Consider the following 17,157-nt stretch of genomic DNA (forward strand, 5'->3'; position numbering starts at 1 on the left):
ATATTCAATATTAATATTCGGGTTGTCTCTCTCATCCCCCGCCCTCCCGCTGCAAAGTTCAGATCCCCAACTGTAACACTAATCCTCCCTCCTCTAGGAACATACAAAATCACCGCTCATTACATTCAATTCAATCGTTTTGCCTTTCCATGGCTGTCCCAGACAACCAGAGGCGTTTTTATACTCAATCACCTTCCAATGCTCCCTCAACTGCCACTCTTCTTCAGTCTCCAAGGGGCTCCCAGGTCGTGCAGGCCGCGTTTGCCAGGGGTCCCCAGTCAGTGAGAAGTACCCAAAGCACAAACTCCCTTGTTCGTCGTCCATTTCATGTGACAGTACTTCACGTAACATTCTGAACTTCCTTTCCAGAGCGAGTCGCCTTACAGCAGTGCTGGTAGAACAGCGTCTCTACAAGAACAGTCACTATCTGACAAGGTACGTATACACTAGTATATACGCCCCTTTGCAATTCACCTGTGCCTCGCCTGTCCCTAATGCAATATTTACTGCAGTTCTCCCTCTCTCCTGATCCGTCGTCATGGGGTCCCACTCTTGCCATGAACTTCACAGAACCAGATGACTTCCTCCATAATCCGGATCCTCGCCGAGACCGCAAGAATGACCGTGGCGGCTCCGTCTTCACTTACAGAGGTTTAACCAACCTCGGTTGCCTTATTTTCCTTGCTCTTGGACTTGTTACCCTTTTGTACGCCCACACCATTTGTATTGGCCCCTGAGATTGACACCCTCTTCTTCAGTGCTGGATACCCGATAATATCCTATTTTACAAAGCAATCTCTTTCAAACGAGGGCGGATTCAACATCGGTGGAATTAATGCGAGCGGACAGGCAAGTCTTCATATCTTCTCATCAGTTACAAATACCTATTACGACCGCCGTAAAGATCCCCTCTATGCCGAATAATTATGGTCTTATCGACGTGGACACCCCATCATCCGCCCATACCTACACGTCTTTCGCAGATTCCTCGCAATGGCAATTGGTTTTCAGCGATGAATTCAATCAAGAAGGCAGGACCTTCTGGCCTGGAGATGACCCATACTGGGAGGCTGTAAACCTTCATTATTGGCAGGTAAATGACATGCTTCCACCACAGGTGTTGGCTTTAACTAAAACACGGTGTTATTAGACCAATGATCTTGAATGGTATTACCCTGATCAGGTTACGACCAGAAATGGCTCGCTAGAAATCACCCTATCGGAAAGGGAAATGAACAACTTGACTTTTACAAGTGCATTAATCTCCACTTGGAATAAGTTTTGTTTCACAGGTGGCATGGTTCTGGCGTCAGTGAGTTTACCAGGGGCAAACGATGTTAGTGGTGCGTATCATGTTATATTGAATATTGGATATCTCAACGACCCTTTGCTTCCGTCAAATAGGTTTGTGGCCGGCAGGTACGAAACGAAGCTACTCTTTTTTTGCGAGCATACTAACATGATCTCAGTATGGTCGATGGGCAACCTTGGTTTGTAGTGTTGTATCTTGAAAATGCCATCATCTAACACTTTACAGGACGAGTCGGATACGGCGCAAGCCTCGACGGAATGGTAGGTTCCCCTTGAGCTCGAAATTCAGTTGCTGACCAACGTGTCAGTGGCCTTACTCTTATGATGCCTGCGATGCCGGCACAGCCCCCAACCAGACGGTCAATGGCGTACCATCGGCAGCTCTTACCGGCAACCCGTATGATGGCAGCACGCTTTCTTATCTTCCTGGTCAGCGTTTGTCAAGGTGTACTTGCAAAGGAGAATCCCATCCGGGACCTGTGCACTCGGATGGGACATACGTTGGTCGGTCTGCGCCCGAAATCGATGTCTTCGAATCACAGGTAAGGTCGTTCGTTTTTGATCCTGAAAGGCTTCTCAACAACCGTAGGTCATTCTGGAGGGACAAGTTTCTCAGTCTGCGCAATGGGCTGTGAGTGGACGGTCTATGTCAAGTGTCCTGACTCACAATGCAGACAGCCTATGAACTATGGCTATCAATGGGTTAACACATCTTCCACCTATAATATTCCCAACTCAGGTGTCACCGCACTCAATTCGTACCTCGGTGGTGTCTACCAGCAGGCCACGTCTGGTGTCACAAATACAAGTATGTCGTATTTGTCTCGTTACTGTTTAGACGCTAACCATATTCTAGACCAGAATTGCTACACACAGGAGACTGGCTGCTTTTCGACCTACGGATACGAGTATAAGCCAGGTATATATTATTTATTATTATTTTGCACGAGTTGACACTGTCGTCAGGTTACAAAGCTGATGGAGGTGTAAGTAAAACCCACTTTTTTTCCCGACAACTATAATTGACACTGTCTTTCCGCAGTACATCAGTTGGATCGCAAATGATGTCGTTGCGTGGACACTCGATGCCGGCGCAATGGTAGCTGATACTGTGACTCAAATTGCAGACAGACCAATCCCCCAGGAGCCAATGGTAACAGCATCTATCTCGGGTTGTTCCTTAGTTCACACTCTTCGTAGTATCTCATCACCAACTTGGGCATCTCTCAAAGCTTCCAAACGGTTGACTTCACGAACCTGGTTTTCCCAGCTACCATGCGGGTAGACTGGATTCGTGTCTATCAGCCTAAAGGCTCCATCAACATCGGCTGTGACCCTAAGGATTTCCCGACTAGTGCATATATAAATGAGTACGCATTACACTTTTACTGATACTGCCTCAGTTGATCATGCCTTGTGCGTTCAGATACATCGAAGCATACACAAATCCGAACTTGACGACTTGGACAAAAGACTATAATCAACCCTTTCCCAAGAACAATCTCACATCCACGTGCTAGGTGGTACATATGTGGTCGCCTGTCTTTTATTGTTGTTTTTGTGGACCTCCGTCGGACTGGTATCATCCAATTGTCTGTCTTCTACAGGGTTTCATTCGTCCTTGTATCCCCCGTGCATACTTGTCCACGTACTCTATGCCTTATTTGTTCTGTCCTCCCATTACTGTTTAAGTCCTCTGTTGGAGGTCCGCATATCATCTACACTTATGTTGGGAATTTTGGGGTATATTATATTTCCGTAGAGGCGTTAAGATTTGATGTAACCGCGAAAAAGATCGTCACTTGGGATTACATAATTACGTGGTCGAATAGCCAATACGTGATAAAACAATGGGAAGATATAAAATATATAAAATCCTACATCTGGTCAAGAAGCGTCTGCAGTTTGGATAGTGTTCGTTCCAGCATAATGATACCGCCCGCGGTCAGGCGAGGCACTGCGAGATTCTGATCTATATCCACGTTTTCTGGTCCCGACTGACTCTTCTGGATCAGCGCTCGGGAGTCGTCCAGAACTTTGACTAGTCTGCCTTGGGTATTGTACAGCCAGTTGATCTCTGCTTCAAGTCCACCGACAGGAATCTCCAAGGCGCGGCGAACAAAACCACGGGAGAGGACATATGCCTTCTCACTGTAAAGTCGGCTAACATAATATGATGGAATGAGTCACAAGAGACGTAAGGAAATGAGCGTGAACGCCACCTGTTAACCATGCCCTCCTCAGTACCTCTCAATTTCTCGTACGCGGGTTCACAGAACCACCTGGAAAGTTCTCAGCGAGGTTCAGAAAGGAATACACGGTCCAGAAACATACGGCTCTTTCACCAATACCAGGCCCTGTATCGACACAAAGGCCTGAAGAAGTGAAGACCTCGCCGCGCTCCATGTTTCCGTGCGGTCTCCACTCCATGTCCCGAGGATGGACAAACATACTTTGCCCTCCTCGTATAAGTTTCTGAGTCCTGATTAGCCGAAAGTAGCGCTATCCTTTATCGTCACTCACGGGTTAACGCGACCATTGCCGTTGGTCCAGCTCAAGAAGTGAGCGATCGGTGGGCTTTGAGGGAAATTCGAGTCAAGCATCCAATCTATTACAAAGGGTGCGTCTTCATAGGGTGTATTCTCCGGCCCAATAATGAGGCATCTTATTAGGTCCGTGCGGTCCTCGTATGCACGGACGAGAATTGAATCTGCTTTGATTAGTATGTGAAGCAAATATAAGGGACGGTAGATAGAACAGACCTGGTAGGCTGGTTGAGAGCGCACGGTACTCTTTTGTCAGACGTGCGAGGAAATTCTTCGATGGTTGACTTGACACAGACGAGTAAAATGCGTGGTCATGGGGTGCGCCTGGGAGAATCTCAAACTTGTTCCATGGAATATCGGCATCACCATCCTCATCGTCCTGAATGATGATCTCTTGGGTACTATCTGGCGATGTGTTGGACGACGAGACTGGGACTGGTGAGGCCGAATCAGCCACGTCTGGTGTCACATAGCATGGTATCAGAGAATCTGGGATGCCATCGCTCAATGAAATATCAATATCGTCGGCCCAGATGTCCACGTCCATCCCACCACCATCCTCATCACCATCCTCTTCGTCTTCCCATTCTGAATCGTCACGATCGTAGGGCCACGTGTCATCTGAATCTAGACGCCACACACCATCGGCATTGTCAACATGAAAGCCTTGATCAGACCCGTCTTCTTCACCCTCCCAGCCATCATCTTCAAATTGTTCGAGGCTGTCGTAGAGCTTCGTCAGCCGTGAGAGAGGGTATATGACGGTAGATCCATTTGGATGGGTGATATCGACTGTTCCGTCAAGACGGAGCTTCAACGCGGGGTTAGTTCAGAACTGTTCAGAAGCAGATTGTGCAATTCGATAAGGGACCCACCCCAGTGACCTCTCCAAACCATGATAAAGATGTATCGTCCCGCGTTGGATGCTTGACACGGGAGACAATGGGCCTCTCTTTCCGTTCCGACGCCATTTTCGCCCCCATATCCGCCATTGTCCGCCTCCAGCCGCTGAATTCTCCGTCAGGACTAACTGGCACCTCTCTCACCCACTCCTCGATCTCGCCAATCCTCGGAACTCGAGGGGATTCGAAGCCATTTGAGGTTCCCTCACGGTGGACGAATACCTTGTCGCCACGACGCATGCCGAGATGGGTATGCGGAGTGCCTACCACCCAATCACTGACACCATTGGGATCAAGCTCAAGAACAGAAACAGTTTCAGTCTTGCCAGTATTCGCGAAACGAATGATGGCGACTCGATCGGTAGAATTGACGGATTGAACAACGGCTGCGTGCTCTTCATGCTCGAGTTTCCAGAAGACGTGGTCGCCTGGCCTGAGGAGTCATATGTTATTCAACGCCATATCAGTCACAGTGAAGGAACCTTACCAGCAGTCATATTCGTCCGGATTGAGATACGGAATCAGCTCCGTGGAAGGGAGGCTCTCCTGTGATCCATCTTGCCAAAGAACATTGACAACCGTTTTCGTCTCCCTCACGCATAGGGTCTTAATCGTCATTGCGCCATCTGGTTCTGACTCGGCGCCATATCTTGCGACAGGCACACCTACATCCTCCTCCAACAAAACTTTGTCCCCGACACGTATATCATCCAGACGCATCCTAATGACCGTCAATTTGGTCAGATCTTCGCCTGACCAGAAACGTGCTGGTCGCTGTTTAAGTTGGGCGATACCAGGATCCAACTACATAATGCACTAAGAATGTGAGGGACTGACAAAGATAAGGGAACATACGCTTTGGTTCACCGCTAGCCAGCAGATGGCTAATATTGTGCGCTTCATGTCTATGACAGTATCATCCGGGCTAGGTAGTGGGGCTCCTTTAGGATAATTGACCAGCCCGTGGAGTACCTCTGGGTTCGGAAGAATGTCCTAAACGAAGTGAGTGCATGGGACAGTAAATACCCAAGGTGGAACTCACCAATCCCTTGTCGCCGATCGTCAGACGGGAGCTAATTTCAGGCAAGCAGACGAAAGTGCCAGATGCAGAAACAACAAGTTCATCAAATAGCTATGGGATTCATCAATCATCACTTCCATTGAACCGTAAACATTGCACAGACCTCTATGACCTTCATGTGGGAACTCAGCATGTCATTCCGACTTGCGAGACATTGAAGCGCACCTGTCCAATCCAGTCATCATATATCACATAATCTCCACCGTCAACGTCGGTAGCACGCCTGATCTCCCTCATATCTCTCCAACCCTCTACTGGCTCTCCACTAATTGCGTGCACAAGCCGTGCTTGTGCCTCAATGCTGATCACCACGCCAGCACGAACATCATCAATGCTACGCTTGCAATAATCCCCTGACTGAAATGTTCTATCTACGAGCTCATAGTTACACTCCGGGACGATGTCACGAACACCGCCTGGGAAGAATGAGACACCGATCTCGCCACGATCGAGGGATCTCATTAAGGGGTCCATGAATGGACTTGGGAGTGGTGGAATATCCTCGGCATCATGCCAGCATCTCTGTTAATTCTGTGAGCAATGTATGAGACCGGCGGGCACATAGTACTCACGAGTACAATCCCATATACATTCGGGGAGTCGATGCGGCGCACGATATCTTCCTGGTAGAACTTTATGGATCGGAACAAATTAGAAGATTCTGGAGTAATAATACAAACACATACCTTGGTATGCAGTTTTGTCCTATGGGCGGTGGTCATTACCACAGTGACCTGAAGAGAAAATATGACTGAGACTCTCGGTCGACTGAGAAGAGAACAAGAACCACTAACTTCAGGTTTGATCTGTCGGTCACGTGTATGGGGCACACCTCCGGTTGACCAAGCCGAACTAGTACTAAGGTTACTACTCTGACTCACCAACTACTCACGATCATTGGAAGATCCGATGGGTGAGCGCTGCGAGTGGAGCTTGAAAACCGGTTGACCTGCCGATCCGCCCCTAGGACTCTTTGCCTCCTAAAATTATCCAAGTCGAAGTCCTTTCTTCTTTTACAACCATGATGACGGCGACTGGATTCTTGTCGCTTCCTATCGAGCTCATATGTTACATCCTGATCCTCCTTACCCCGAGGGATGTTAGTCGTTGTGCCGTGGTCCGCTATTTCTCGTGGTTCTTTGTTTCCTCCTGGGCTAACTTTTGGTTATGCTAGACCTGCAAATTTTTTTCGGGTGTGGTCCGGAATTCTGTTGACATCCAGTACAAGCTTGAACTTTATGCTCAAGGCTTCATTAATACTGAGATTGCTACCATGGACTCCTTCGGCATTTCCTCAAAGATGTGCTCACTCAAGAAATTGGCATCTTTGTGGCGGTCTGACTTCCATGCGAACACTGTTTTTGAAACATCGTTCGCTGCTGCCGATCCATTATATGCACTGCCCGAGAAATACATACCACCGATCCAATCAGTGAAATGCGGGCTTTGGTGGAGTCGCATGCGCGATTTCCTCATTCGGGACTGTAACACGAATCCCAAACTCTCCCGGACTTGGTCTAAGGATGATTTATTTCCTCAATCCGTGCTTCCGGGCTTTGTTACCTTCGACGCTCTGCAGGATCTTATGGTCGTATTACCTTGGCCTGATGATTTCACTGTGACCGATGCCGGACAAGATCACTGTGTCTTTTTAGTGGAGTTTCGGCTGGCTTCATCCCAGCGTCCGCATCCGCATCCGAGTGCTGGTTGCGCTTCCTTTGAGTGCAAACAATCCTTTGATGCACCTGGTGATTATTGTGCTCGTTTTGAAAAGGAGCCTGAAATCTGCGGTGATCGTGTGTTTGTCTTCTATCACATAGTGGATACAGATGAGACACCATTGCCTGGCATGTTCATACAAGTGATTGATTGGAGGAGGGGACACGCGAGTAATGTAAGTTCCCTTTTGTTTTTGAAAATTCTGCTGCTCAGTATAAGCAGCATATTTTCTGTCCACTAGGTCCCCTCGAGGAAATTCATATACATGTAATTGACGAACAGAAGATTGTCGTCGTCAGCTCAGAAGGCGTCATGTCCTTGTATACGTTGCAAGGGCTTGATGGGTCGCCTCAGTGCCGAATTACATATCGTCTTCCTCAGAGCAGCCATACATTAGGCTTTCCACTGATGTCTGTTCATGCCCCCTCATCATTCCATGGCACAGCGGCTCGCCCAGAACTTATGCCCCATTACGTGCCCTCCCTGGAGTCACAGATCATGGTTATAGAGGTTTTTTCTTCAGCAGGGAGCGTTATACTAGTCATCGACATGGTCATCTTCTCTGACTTGGCTTTGCACTCCGAGTCAGAGATGCCCATCGACATTCCGTGGTCGGATTGGGGACCTCAGTACACGCACATCTTTCCACATCACGAGAGCCACCAAATCAGCCTGTTTGGCAGCAAAATGGCCTATACTCTTCCCCAAGATTGTACTCCTGAGCCTGGTCAAAGACTGGAAGAAGTCAAGGATTACTTCTACGTGCACATCTGGGATTTCAATAAACGAGCTCGTCCGGAAAGTTTCGACGATCCCGACTCACTAGATATTCGCATCTGCAAGCCGGGTCGGGTAACTCAGTCGTGCTTCGTTGAAGACACTATCTTCTCGAATCGTGCTTACGCTGCGGTCGTCTGTCATACGCCTTTTCCCATACCTGGCTTTCCATTGTTGGAACAAGATCGGCTTACTGTGACATGGGTATGTGTCCTTCATTATGAATACAGCAATGATTTGATGTGACGAAATTGTAGGCTCAAAATGGCATGGTTGATATCCAGGTCATTTCGCCAGTCCCGACGGAAGGTGGCACGGACCCATATCTCTCTTCATTGCCAGCTGAAGAACTTGCACCCGTTAAACGTCGCCGGGCTTCAAAAAGAGTCCAGAGGAAGAAAAGAAAAAGTCATCGACTGATGTAGCTACGTGACCTTTGGATGAATTCAATTGTGAACTTCTGCTCCCTGTCTGTCCTAATCGCCGCTAAACTTTATGACTGTCTCAAAAGATGTATCGTGGCAGAATAAGTTACGCTTTGTTCTAGTGCTTCGTTGTTGTATTTCATATTATTGAATACATCAGCATCGAGATAATCCCACAGCCGGCGTCTTTTATGTGATGCAACCAACGCTTACGCATGCATGCAGGAGTGATCGACTCATACTCACTTCTGAAAGCACTTGGGGGAGACAGTTGCCTGCCACGACTATCTCCTGAGGACAAAGAGAACGACAGGATTCACCCAGGTTTCTTCGATGAATCGGTCTCCAGGAGGCAGTACCGTGGACGTTGCATTGCTGACATGGAGATCGTCTAGCAGGTCTCCTTACACGACCATGTATCGATGCCCTGTTGATTACACTGGTGATCAATGCATAGTCCCAAAAACATTGACAGTTATTAGTTCACACAAATCAAGTAATCATTCGGTCAGATATTCCGTCGCAGTGCGCACACAGATTCCACCACTAGGGTCATTGGCATCTTGCAAAATAAAGGCCTAGCGTAGCGCATCTTTGCGGATCTCTCTCTCATCCTTGACTCAAAAAACCTCTGACAAATTCTACCAATGCACTGCACGAGGATATAAGATAAAGGTATCTCCTAGATATTGTTTTAAAACAACTTACCGAACAGGACGCCCAGTCATTCCTGTCTCTTGGTATGGTGTTGGGCGCGTGAACTAGAATGAAGTCATCAGCAATCGGAACTAGTAATGGCGAAGATAAAGGGCGCACTGCGAACAACGTCATTGTTTAGATCACAATTGTGCCCACGGCATTGTCCTGAACTTGATTTCGAATAAACGAGCAAGTTCTTACCTCCATAGTCCCAGCAATATCAAGGTAAGCCCATCGGACAGAGGGCTCCAGTCCATCTGTGGCCTCGATACCATCTACAAACGCCTTAAGGAACAGTGCAGCAGTACATGCACCTGCTAGTTTCCCGCCCGTCTAAAAAAAGAAAATACATGAGTCAAATTCATGCAACGCTCGCATCAAGATAGGCGACTGACGTTGCACAAATCAGCGTTTGATGAGTAAATCTGTGCGCCATAATCCTCGTCGAGGGGCATGCGCCAGAAGCGATCGTACTCGCTCTCTCCGGCAACATTCAGGCGATTCCAAAGAGCATCGGAGGTCTAATACCAGAGTTTGGTCAACGACGTATCGGTGGGCAGCATTGAAATGACGTACCGTGAAAACACCGGAGTAGATCTCGCCCAGTGCTATATCCATAACCCTATCGATCATAAAATAAATTCGAGCTGGCAAATGCAAACGATGAATACAAACCCAGTGAGAATGGCAACGTCAATGACCGTGTGCGGCTTGAACTCGGTTGATGCGTAGTACAACGCGTCTTTGAAAAGTTAGAATTCGTCAGTGGATAGCAAGTGTACGCACCAGGTAGAACTAGACGGCCTTCAGTATCCATGTTGTCGACCTCAACAGATTTGCCATTCATAGCGTAGATTCTGACAGAAGGTCAGTTTAAGACATAACAAACACTTTGCTATAACCCACACTTGGTAGCTTTTGGACCGGGCGAGTTCTCACAAAGCGGAGTGAAAGTGACAACATTGATTCTGCAACCAGGATACATAAGAATGGGCGCAGATCGAAGAGGACACCGGCGTACGGGAGTTGGAGCTGAGCGATGGCGAGTAGAGATGAAACGACTGTAGCCGCCCCACCTGTGATTCAAAGTTAGCATGGCCACTTTCAAAGTTAGTTTGGCGAATTATACCCATGTCGCCACGCATCAGTTTCATTCCCTATATACATTTAGATATGGTCAGCAAAACGCCTTGAAGTTGAACAGCGATGACCTTACTGCTGAAGGTTTCAAACTAATTCTCCACTGTCGAAAGTGATGCCCTTGCCCACGAAAGCAAGAGGTCGTACGCCTTTTGAAGTGGCGCCCTTGTAGTGACTTTGATGAACATCAAATTGTCAATGACACCGCAGAAAAAAAGGATCAAGCGTGCATACATCTCAAGGAACTTAGCTGGCTCATCGGTCCCTGAAAGTGTGCACGAATGGCGGAGATAGCACTTCCAGATATACCATTACTACTTCAGGCCGATGAGACACCGATCTCATTAAGGGGTCCATGAATGGACTTGGGAGTGGTGGAATATCCTCGGCATCATGCCAGCATCTCTGTTAATTCTGTGAGCAATGTATGAGACCGGTGGGCACATACTCACGAGTACAATCCCATATGCATATACATTCGGGGAGTCGATGCGGCGTACGATATCTTCCTGGTAGAACTTTATGGATCGGAACAAATTAAAAGATTCTGGAGTAATAATACAAACACATACCTTGGTATGCAGTTTTGTCCTATGGGCGGTGGTCATTACCACAGTGACCTGAGGAGAAAATATGACTGAGACTCTCGGTCGACTGAGAAGAGAACAAGAACCACTAACTTCAGGTTTGATCTGTCGGTCACGTGTATGGGGCACACCTCCGGTTGACCAAGCCGAACTAAATTATCACTCACGATCATTGAACAATTTGGAAGATCCGATGCTGACCTCACTGCCTGTGGAACTTATTTTTAAGATCTTTTCTGTGCTAGACTGGAGAACACTATTGGTTTGTAGGGAGGTGCGCTAAATGGGTCTTCTTGGAAATCGACCGCACTCATGCCACACAGATTTGCAGGCTCTTCCGCTCAATAGCAGAAGGAGATAGAGCCCAATATGACATCGAGCTTGCTGTGTCTGGAATGATGGACGGTCCTCCAAGCCCACTTACCACCTCAGATCGGCTTGCACTTCTCAAGGGACGCAATGCTGCTTGGGAGTCTCTGAAGTGGGTAGAATCAAAAGACATACCGATGATGCAGGGACACATCTGGGAGTTGTACGGTGACGTGTTTGCGCAATCTAGCACGCCAGATGTCCTTCACTTCCGTCAACTGCCATCAACATACAGAAAAATTGAAGAAAAATCTTGGAATATGGCGCTGGACATACATGTTCGAGACTTTACCATGGATCCTGCGCAAGATCTTCTAGTGCTCATTGAGCAGCCCCCCACCGTCCTGTATGTTACTTCACTGCCATATTTATGCCAAACCTGACACATGTACAGCCTTAACCCCAGCGCCACTACCCGTAGCATTCGGATCCATCTACGTTCCCTCACCACAGGAGACAGCCACAGATTAGCGCCTCGACCAGCCATTCTCGTTCATGACCTTGATGTGCGGAACGCCCGAGCAACGTACACATTACAAGTGTGTGGTAATCTTCTGGGTGTCTTATTCATGAGCCCCGAAGATGCAGACCCCGAACTTACCATATGGAACTGGACAACGGGAAAAGTTATTTTGGTAATGATTCGAGGTTCTGTGGAGCCACTCTCTGATCATCATCCTTAGACACGCTCCAGTTCCGAAATTGCGACATTTGCGTTCCTCAGCAGCCGTTTTTTGCTGGTAGGCAGCATCTTCGACCCCGAGGCTTTAAACATACAGGCCCGCCTATACGTGTTTGACCTGACCCAGCCATCTAACGAAACGTCTGGCCTTGCGGCGGACTGTTTTTGCGCGTTTATGTGGCCCGAATTCAATTTTTGGACCAGCCCAGTGACGTTTTCAATACGCTCTGATCCATCGCCTGTCTGGCAGCCTAATCCAGAGGCTCGGTTACCCTTCTCAACGGCGCCTGGAGACAGGCTCATCATCGTTACAGCTTGCTTGGTGTACAATGGACATGTCGCCTATTACGACATGTTCGTTTCAGCCGGCACTTTGCTATCTCATATCGCGGCCCTTCCTACAGAAGTCAGCTCCCATGAAATCGACTGGGATGAGTGGGGCCCCACAGGCACACGCTTGATGCGCTCTCTGTCACACTCTTCCCCCTGGGTATGCTACGTCTTCGGGACAAAATTCGTGTCTCTTGTTGCGACCCAGACGTCTCCGCAGACTTTGGAAATACGGGATTTCAACCAGCTCGCATTGAAACGAGATGCCAAAGTTCAAGATGGTATCATTGATCATGTACGCGATACAACGGTGATCCGCAGAGTCTTTGCGAACGAAGTCCACACAAGTCTACCCTACCGTGTTATCCAACGCACCCTACCTCCACGCTCCTCTACGGAACCATTTTTCGCTGCTGTCATGTGCAGCGAAGACAACCTCATTTTGGTGGATGTAAGCATGCCACACGCTGACCGTATCGAACGCTTCTCTAACAGCGCGTGTCCATCTGCAGTCTAGCCAACGGCATCTTCGCATCCTCACTTTTTGAGTAGTGCAGATCTTCAGATCTGAAAAAACCGTTGCGATTTTCAAAAGACACTTGCCAAAAAGACTTCACGTCGAGGCCCTGGGGCCCACATTTCCAATTGCGCGGCAGCCCGCCCACCACAAATCCTATATGTCAGTGATATAAGCTAAAAGGAACATTAAATTCAAACAGTCAAGGAATCCGGTCCGTTGGCGTAACTAGTGTTAATATCGAGAAACAAGTGTATAATACGGATCACCGCATTTTGCAAAGCTTCCTGGGAGCCTTCTTAGCGAGGGGGCGGGCCAGTTGCATGCATCTACTCCAGCGCCTTCCCAAAATTTCACATTCGAAGCGTCATTCCTTTATGAAAATCGGATTCATGATTCCGGGAGAATCGCAACGGCTTCCTATGTAGAGGTGGAGATTAATTTCCGTATCTTCAACGCTTTTTCGTCGAACCCGTGGTCCTGCTTCTTCCAGGATCATGGATTGGACTACGAGGCAACATTTCCACCTACTGCTACCGTCGCAGGAACTTCTCACCTGAGAGTCAACATAAACCATGGACCTTTAAAACAGCAACTTGCCTCTCAAAAGCCATAGCTTATTGTCGCACCAAGCGCGGATTGTTCCGAGATTGTAAACAAGTTCTTCGGACGTCCAGAAGTATCCCGTTAATGCCAGAATGAGGTTTCATATATATTCTACACTGATGTGCGAAAATAAAAAGTTAGCATAACGAGGAAAAACACAGCAAGTTACCTCTTGTAACCCAATATGTTAGCCAACTTTGGTCTCAACGAGTATGCTTTCATGTTGGTACCCTTACTGCTTGCCGTTCATGCGGACCTGCGGACCACCAATTGTATGAACAAGATACATAACAGCCCTGAGACCTGAGATGGCCGCATGATAAGATGGGATCCGTGCTAGTGGAAATAGCACGTCATTGATAATGATATTGCGTGTCGCAAATCAGGGTGTTGCATCAAAGCTGCCTAGTGAGTTATGCGGTTGATGAATTTCTTGCAGAAGCGGAAGTCGTGCCATTCATCATTATGATATATGGGTAAAATCTGCGCATTGGAAGTTGAACATGGATTATTGAGGGCTTAGTTCGGTTACTTCCCTAGCCTTCCTGTATAGACGCTGCGGCGCTACGTTAACATAGGATATTATAGAATGGATTGAGGCTGCTAGACTCGTACAAAAACAGCAGCGAAGAGTTTTCAGACACGATATAATCTGAAGTTCGGTCTTCACGCTGCCCAACCATCCGAGTCAGCGTTATATTGATGGACAAAGGTAAGTACTCACCGATCATTGCCCCAGGCAGTCTCACTCCGAGTCCGCAGGGCAGAGCAACATCTCACAAACAATTGTATGCTTTGAGCTCTTTTAAACAGTCGATGATCATGCATATCAGTACTAGTGACTCGGAGACACGTGAAAGATTCGATGAGGTATTAACATGACGCAACAACTCATCATATGATGCAAGATATGACGTAGGCGTTTCTTATGCTCATCGCACGATTCGCTATGATTGGACACCGCAGTTTGTTATCAGATATTTGGTCATCGACATCCCTACCGTTCTCCACAAAGCATGTTTGACGATTTCATCATTAGACCAATCAACGCCCTTCCGTATGATCATGTCGTTATCTCCCCGAGGATCCACATGTATTGGTCGCTCAAATTTGCGGACGATCATGGTTATGTCCGGTCTGACGATGTAACACGACGACCACGCAGTCAATGTCCGGCTGACATTGACTGCGCGGTTGTCGTGTTAGTATGTGAAGCTACAACTTACACGGCACTGGCAGTCACCCGCAACCACTTACTCTCAAATCATTTATCAACCATTGTAATATAGTACAAGATACAAATCGTTTGTATCGTAGTTAGCTACCATCTGTGTTTAACACCCCTGCTCTGATGAGCGCGCAGAGGTTGCTCTCCAATCAATCCCCAGAGTCCAAATCACCATAAAACCTTGCCTCCAGATGCGACGTGTTCGCGACTTGACGCGGACGGCGAACAACTTGAAGCTGGTCCCTCAGCTATACCGGGAATCATTATTTCCGCATCTGTCCTTTCCTCGCGAGCAACAAAGCTTCATCTTCAATGTCGTGCTTGCTGGTCCAGAAAAAGTGTATACCCTCCCGGCGGCCTTGCAAGACTAGACAATGGATCGGATCGAGGTCTGCCAAGAGTCTGATGCATTAGAGCTGGAGAACCAGAAGAAGGATTGTCCAATGGACATCTACATTATCGTTCACTCGAAGTCAGCATTTGTTGGTCAACGGGCTCTGAAATTGCAAGAGGCACCAGACATGGTTCTATTCGATGAACTTAAGTTTACGGCACATGCTCCTCTCTGCCAATCGATACCCAACCGGCAAGGTTGTACCTGGCTCGGGGATAGTCGCGGGCAAAGAACGTGTGTATTACCTCAATCTCCCCCTGATACACATGTAAAATTACTGCTGGCCCTGCTGCACTTCGACAACCCTATCTTCGCCTTGTTCACATTGAAATGTCTTCACCTACTGCCGGTGGCGGCGGCGCCTCAAATCCTTTTGGAGTGTAATTCACTCCTGAAGAGGAGGAAGAACTTGGCGAAATGGCACACAGCGAAGGTTTCTATGAACGTTTCCCCAAGAGTGTCGGTCCAAGTATTTACGGCAGCTTCGGTTCGTCGTGAATTGTGAACTGGCTTTTCAATCAATCCGCGCTCATTGCCTTTGCAGACATTAAGAAGGTAATCACTCGTCTGCTCTTTGGTGGCTCTAAGAAGGTCTTGTCAGATTACGGTATGCGGTTTAAAGAGGTGACATTAACGTTCTTTTGCTTGTATACCCAGTACAGCAAAGAGTCAACTGCTCAAGTTTGTCGGGAAGCTTTGCTTTTGCATGGCTTAGTCAGCACGTTAACTCAGCGACACCACATCGAGGTCCTCCGAGTCGCGCACGGAAGGCATCTACTCCAGCACCACCTTCCCAGAATTCCACACTCGAAGCGTCGTTCGTTTACGAAAATCGGATTCATGATTCCGGGAATACGGCTCCCTATGTAGAGGTGGAGATTAATTTCCGTATTTTCAACGCTTTTTTAAAATACCCATGGTTCTGCTTCTTCTAGGACCATGGATTGGACTACTAGGCAACAATTCCACCTCGTCGCAGGAACTTCCCATCTGAGAGTCAACATAAATCATGGAACTATTAAACAGCAACTTGCCCTCTCAAAAGCCATGGCTTATGGTCGCACCAAACGCGGATTGTTCCGAATTCTTCAAACGTTCAGAATCAGCCCGTTAATGCCAGAATGACGTTTCTACCTGTGGATGTGCGAAAATGAAAAGTTAGCATAACACAGCAAGTTACCTCTTGTAACCCAATATATTAGCCAACTTTGGCCTCAACGAGTATGCTTCCATGTCGGTGCTTTTACCGCTTGCCGGACCACTATTGTATGTACAAGATACATAACAGCCCTGAGATGGCCGCATGATAAGATGGGATCTGCGCTAGTGAGCACGTTATTGACGATGATATTGCGTGTCGCAAACCAGGTGTTGTATGAAAGTTGCCTAGCGAGTTATGCGATTGATGCAGAAGTGGAAGTCGTGCCATTCATCATATTACGGGTAATATGCGTGCATTCCCTAGTAATATTAGTACCAAGGGCGCTACTGTGGCCATGCGCTATTGTTAACTCGGTTACTTCCCTGGCCGTCCTGTATAGACGCTGCGGCGCTACGTGAACATAGGATATCGTAGAATGTTTTATGGCAGGGTGCGTTAAATGCTGAGTCGGTAGATCCGTTGTCTTCGTTCGTACAGCGCTTGAGGTCGAATTTGGTGCTCGATCATGATGGGTCTAGTCACAGTCTCATGATGAGGTCGTTTCGCTCTAGAATTTAAGCTGATTGGGTAGCATAAATGGACTTAGGATCAAGAAATGAGCAGTCACTGATCCTGTAATCGATGCAACGTTCGAGCAACCTCCTACCGAACGAATGGATGAATCCTGATTTTCCTAATTTGG

The 17,157-nt window shown here is 47.7% G+C and overlaps 7 protein-coding genes across 7 annotated transcripts; 4 read left to right on the forward strand and 3 right to left on the reverse strand.

The window, feature by feature from the left end:
* Positions 1 to 34: 34 nt before the first annotated feature.
* On the forward strand, positions 35 to 3,196 carry DEU56DRAFT_374731 (glycoside hydrolase family 16 protein). The gene is made up of 17 exons (XM_041345918.1): positions 35 to 311; positions 370 to 435; positions 513 to 706; positions 759 to 849; positions 905 to 1,093; positions 1,151 to 1,343; positions 1,405 to 1,419; positions 1,470 to 1,490; positions 1,538 to 1,572; positions 1,620 to 1,853; positions 1,901 to 1,942; positions 1,990 to 2,119; positions 2,168 to 2,230; positions 2,278 to 2,297; positions 2,354 to 2,464; positions 2,512 to 2,681; positions 2,738 to 3,196. Exons 1-17 carry the CDS (start codon positions 150 to 152, stop codon positions 2,829 to 2,831), a joined length of 1,830 nt encoding a protein of 609 aa, XP_041214372.1. The 5' UTR covers positions 35 to 149; the 3' UTR covers positions 2,832 to 3,196.
* DEU56DRAFT_969843 (uncharacterized protein) lies at positions 3,101 to 6,605 on the reverse strand. Its single transcript, XM_041359418.1, has 13 exons — positions 6,527 to 6,605; positions 6,413 to 6,472; positions 6,006 to 6,362; positions 5,944 to 5,952; positions 5,802 to 5,891; positions 5,615 to 5,752; positions 5,247 to 5,563; positions 4,733 to 5,192; positions 4,074 to 4,668; positions 3,835 to 4,021; positions 3,646 to 3,786; positions 3,534 to 3,593; positions 3,101 to 3,474 (listed from the first exon to the last, which is right to left on the reverse strand). The coding sequence occupies exons 1-13, from the start codon at positions 6,560 to 6,562 to the stop codon at positions 3,189 to 3,191; spliced, it is 2,736 nt and encodes a 911-aa protein (XP_041214373.1). The 5' UTR covers positions 6,563 to 6,605; the 3' UTR covers positions 3,101 to 3,188.
* A 13-nt stretch (positions 6,606 to 6,618) lies between these two features.
* Positions 6,619 to 8,987, forward strand: DEU56DRAFT_769741 (uncharacterized protein). The gene is made up of 5 exons (XM_041351357.1): positions 6,619 to 6,957; positions 7,015 to 7,734; positions 7,782 to 8,540; positions 8,594 to 8,788; positions 8,848 to 8,987. Exons 1-4 carry the CDS (start codon positions 6,862 to 6,864, stop codon positions 8,759 to 8,761), a joined length of 1,743 nt encoding a protein of 580 aa, XP_041214374.1. The 5' UTR covers positions 6,619 to 6,861; the 3' UTR covers positions 8,762 to 8,788; positions 8,848 to 8,987.
* A 478-nt stretch (positions 8,988 to 9,465) lies between these two features.
* Positions 9,466 to 10,614, reverse strand: DEU56DRAFT_868256 (peptidase M17, leucyl aminopeptidase; the record flags this gene model as incomplete). Its single annotated transcript, XM_041355471.1, has 9 exons — positions 9,466 to 9,522; positions 9,662 to 9,793; positions 9,856 to 9,981; positions 10,037 to 10,082; positions 10,136 to 10,202; positions 10,247 to 10,317; positions 10,369 to 10,428; positions 10,482 to 10,536; positions 10,590 to 10,614. The coding sequence occupies 9 exons, from the start codon at positions 10,612 to 10,614 to the stop codon at positions 9,466 to 9,468; spliced, it is 639 nt and encodes a 212-aa protein (XP_041214375.1).
* On the reverse strand, positions 10,589 to 11,251 carry DEU56DRAFT_769751 (uncharacterized protein). The gene is made up of 5 exons (XM_041351358.1): positions 11,173 to 11,251; positions 11,053 to 11,118; positions 10,835 to 11,005; positions 10,677 to 10,775; positions 10,589 to 10,617 (listed from the first exon to the last, which is right to left on the reverse strand). The coding sequence occupies exons 1-3, from the start codon at positions 11,206 to 11,208 to the stop codon at positions 10,856 to 10,858; spliced, it is 252 nt and encodes an 83-aa protein (XP_041214376.1). The 5' UTR covers positions 11,209 to 11,251; the 3' UTR covers positions 10,589 to 10,617; positions 10,677 to 10,775; positions 10,835 to 10,855.
* Positions 11,252 to 11,313: 62 nt separating this feature from the next.
* Positions 11,314 to 13,558, forward strand: DEU56DRAFT_769753 (uncharacterized protein). The gene is made up of 5 exons (XM_041351359.1): positions 11,314 to 11,461; positions 11,511 to 11,902; positions 11,951 to 12,191; positions 12,240 to 13,019; positions 13,081 to 13,558. Exons 1-5 carry the CDS (start codon positions 11,381 to 11,383, stop codon positions 13,114 to 13,116), a joined length of 1,530 nt encoding a protein of 509 aa, XP_041214377.1. The 5' UTR covers positions 11,314 to 11,380; the 3' UTR covers positions 13,117 to 13,558.
* Positions 13,559 to 16,550: 2,992 nt separating this feature from the next.
* On the forward strand, positions 16,551 to 17,112 carry DEU56DRAFT_769766 (uncharacterized protein). Its single transcript, XM_041351360.1, has one exon. The coding sequence runs from the start codon at positions 16,625 to 16,627 to the stop codon at positions 16,871 to 16,873; it is 249 nt and encodes an 82-aa protein (XP_041214378.1). The 5' UTR covers positions 16,551 to 16,624; the 3' UTR covers positions 16,874 to 17,112.
* Positions 17,113 to 17,157: the final 45 nt, after the last annotated feature.

Source organism: Suillus clintonianus, assembly GCF_016758775.1.
Source record: "Suillus clintonianus strain FC179 chromosome Unknown DEU56scaffold_4, whole genome shotgun sequence".
NCBI classification, from domain to species: domain Eukaryota; kingdom Fungi; phylum Basidiomycota; class Agaricomycetes; order Boletales; family Suillaceae; genus Suillus; species Suillus clintonianus.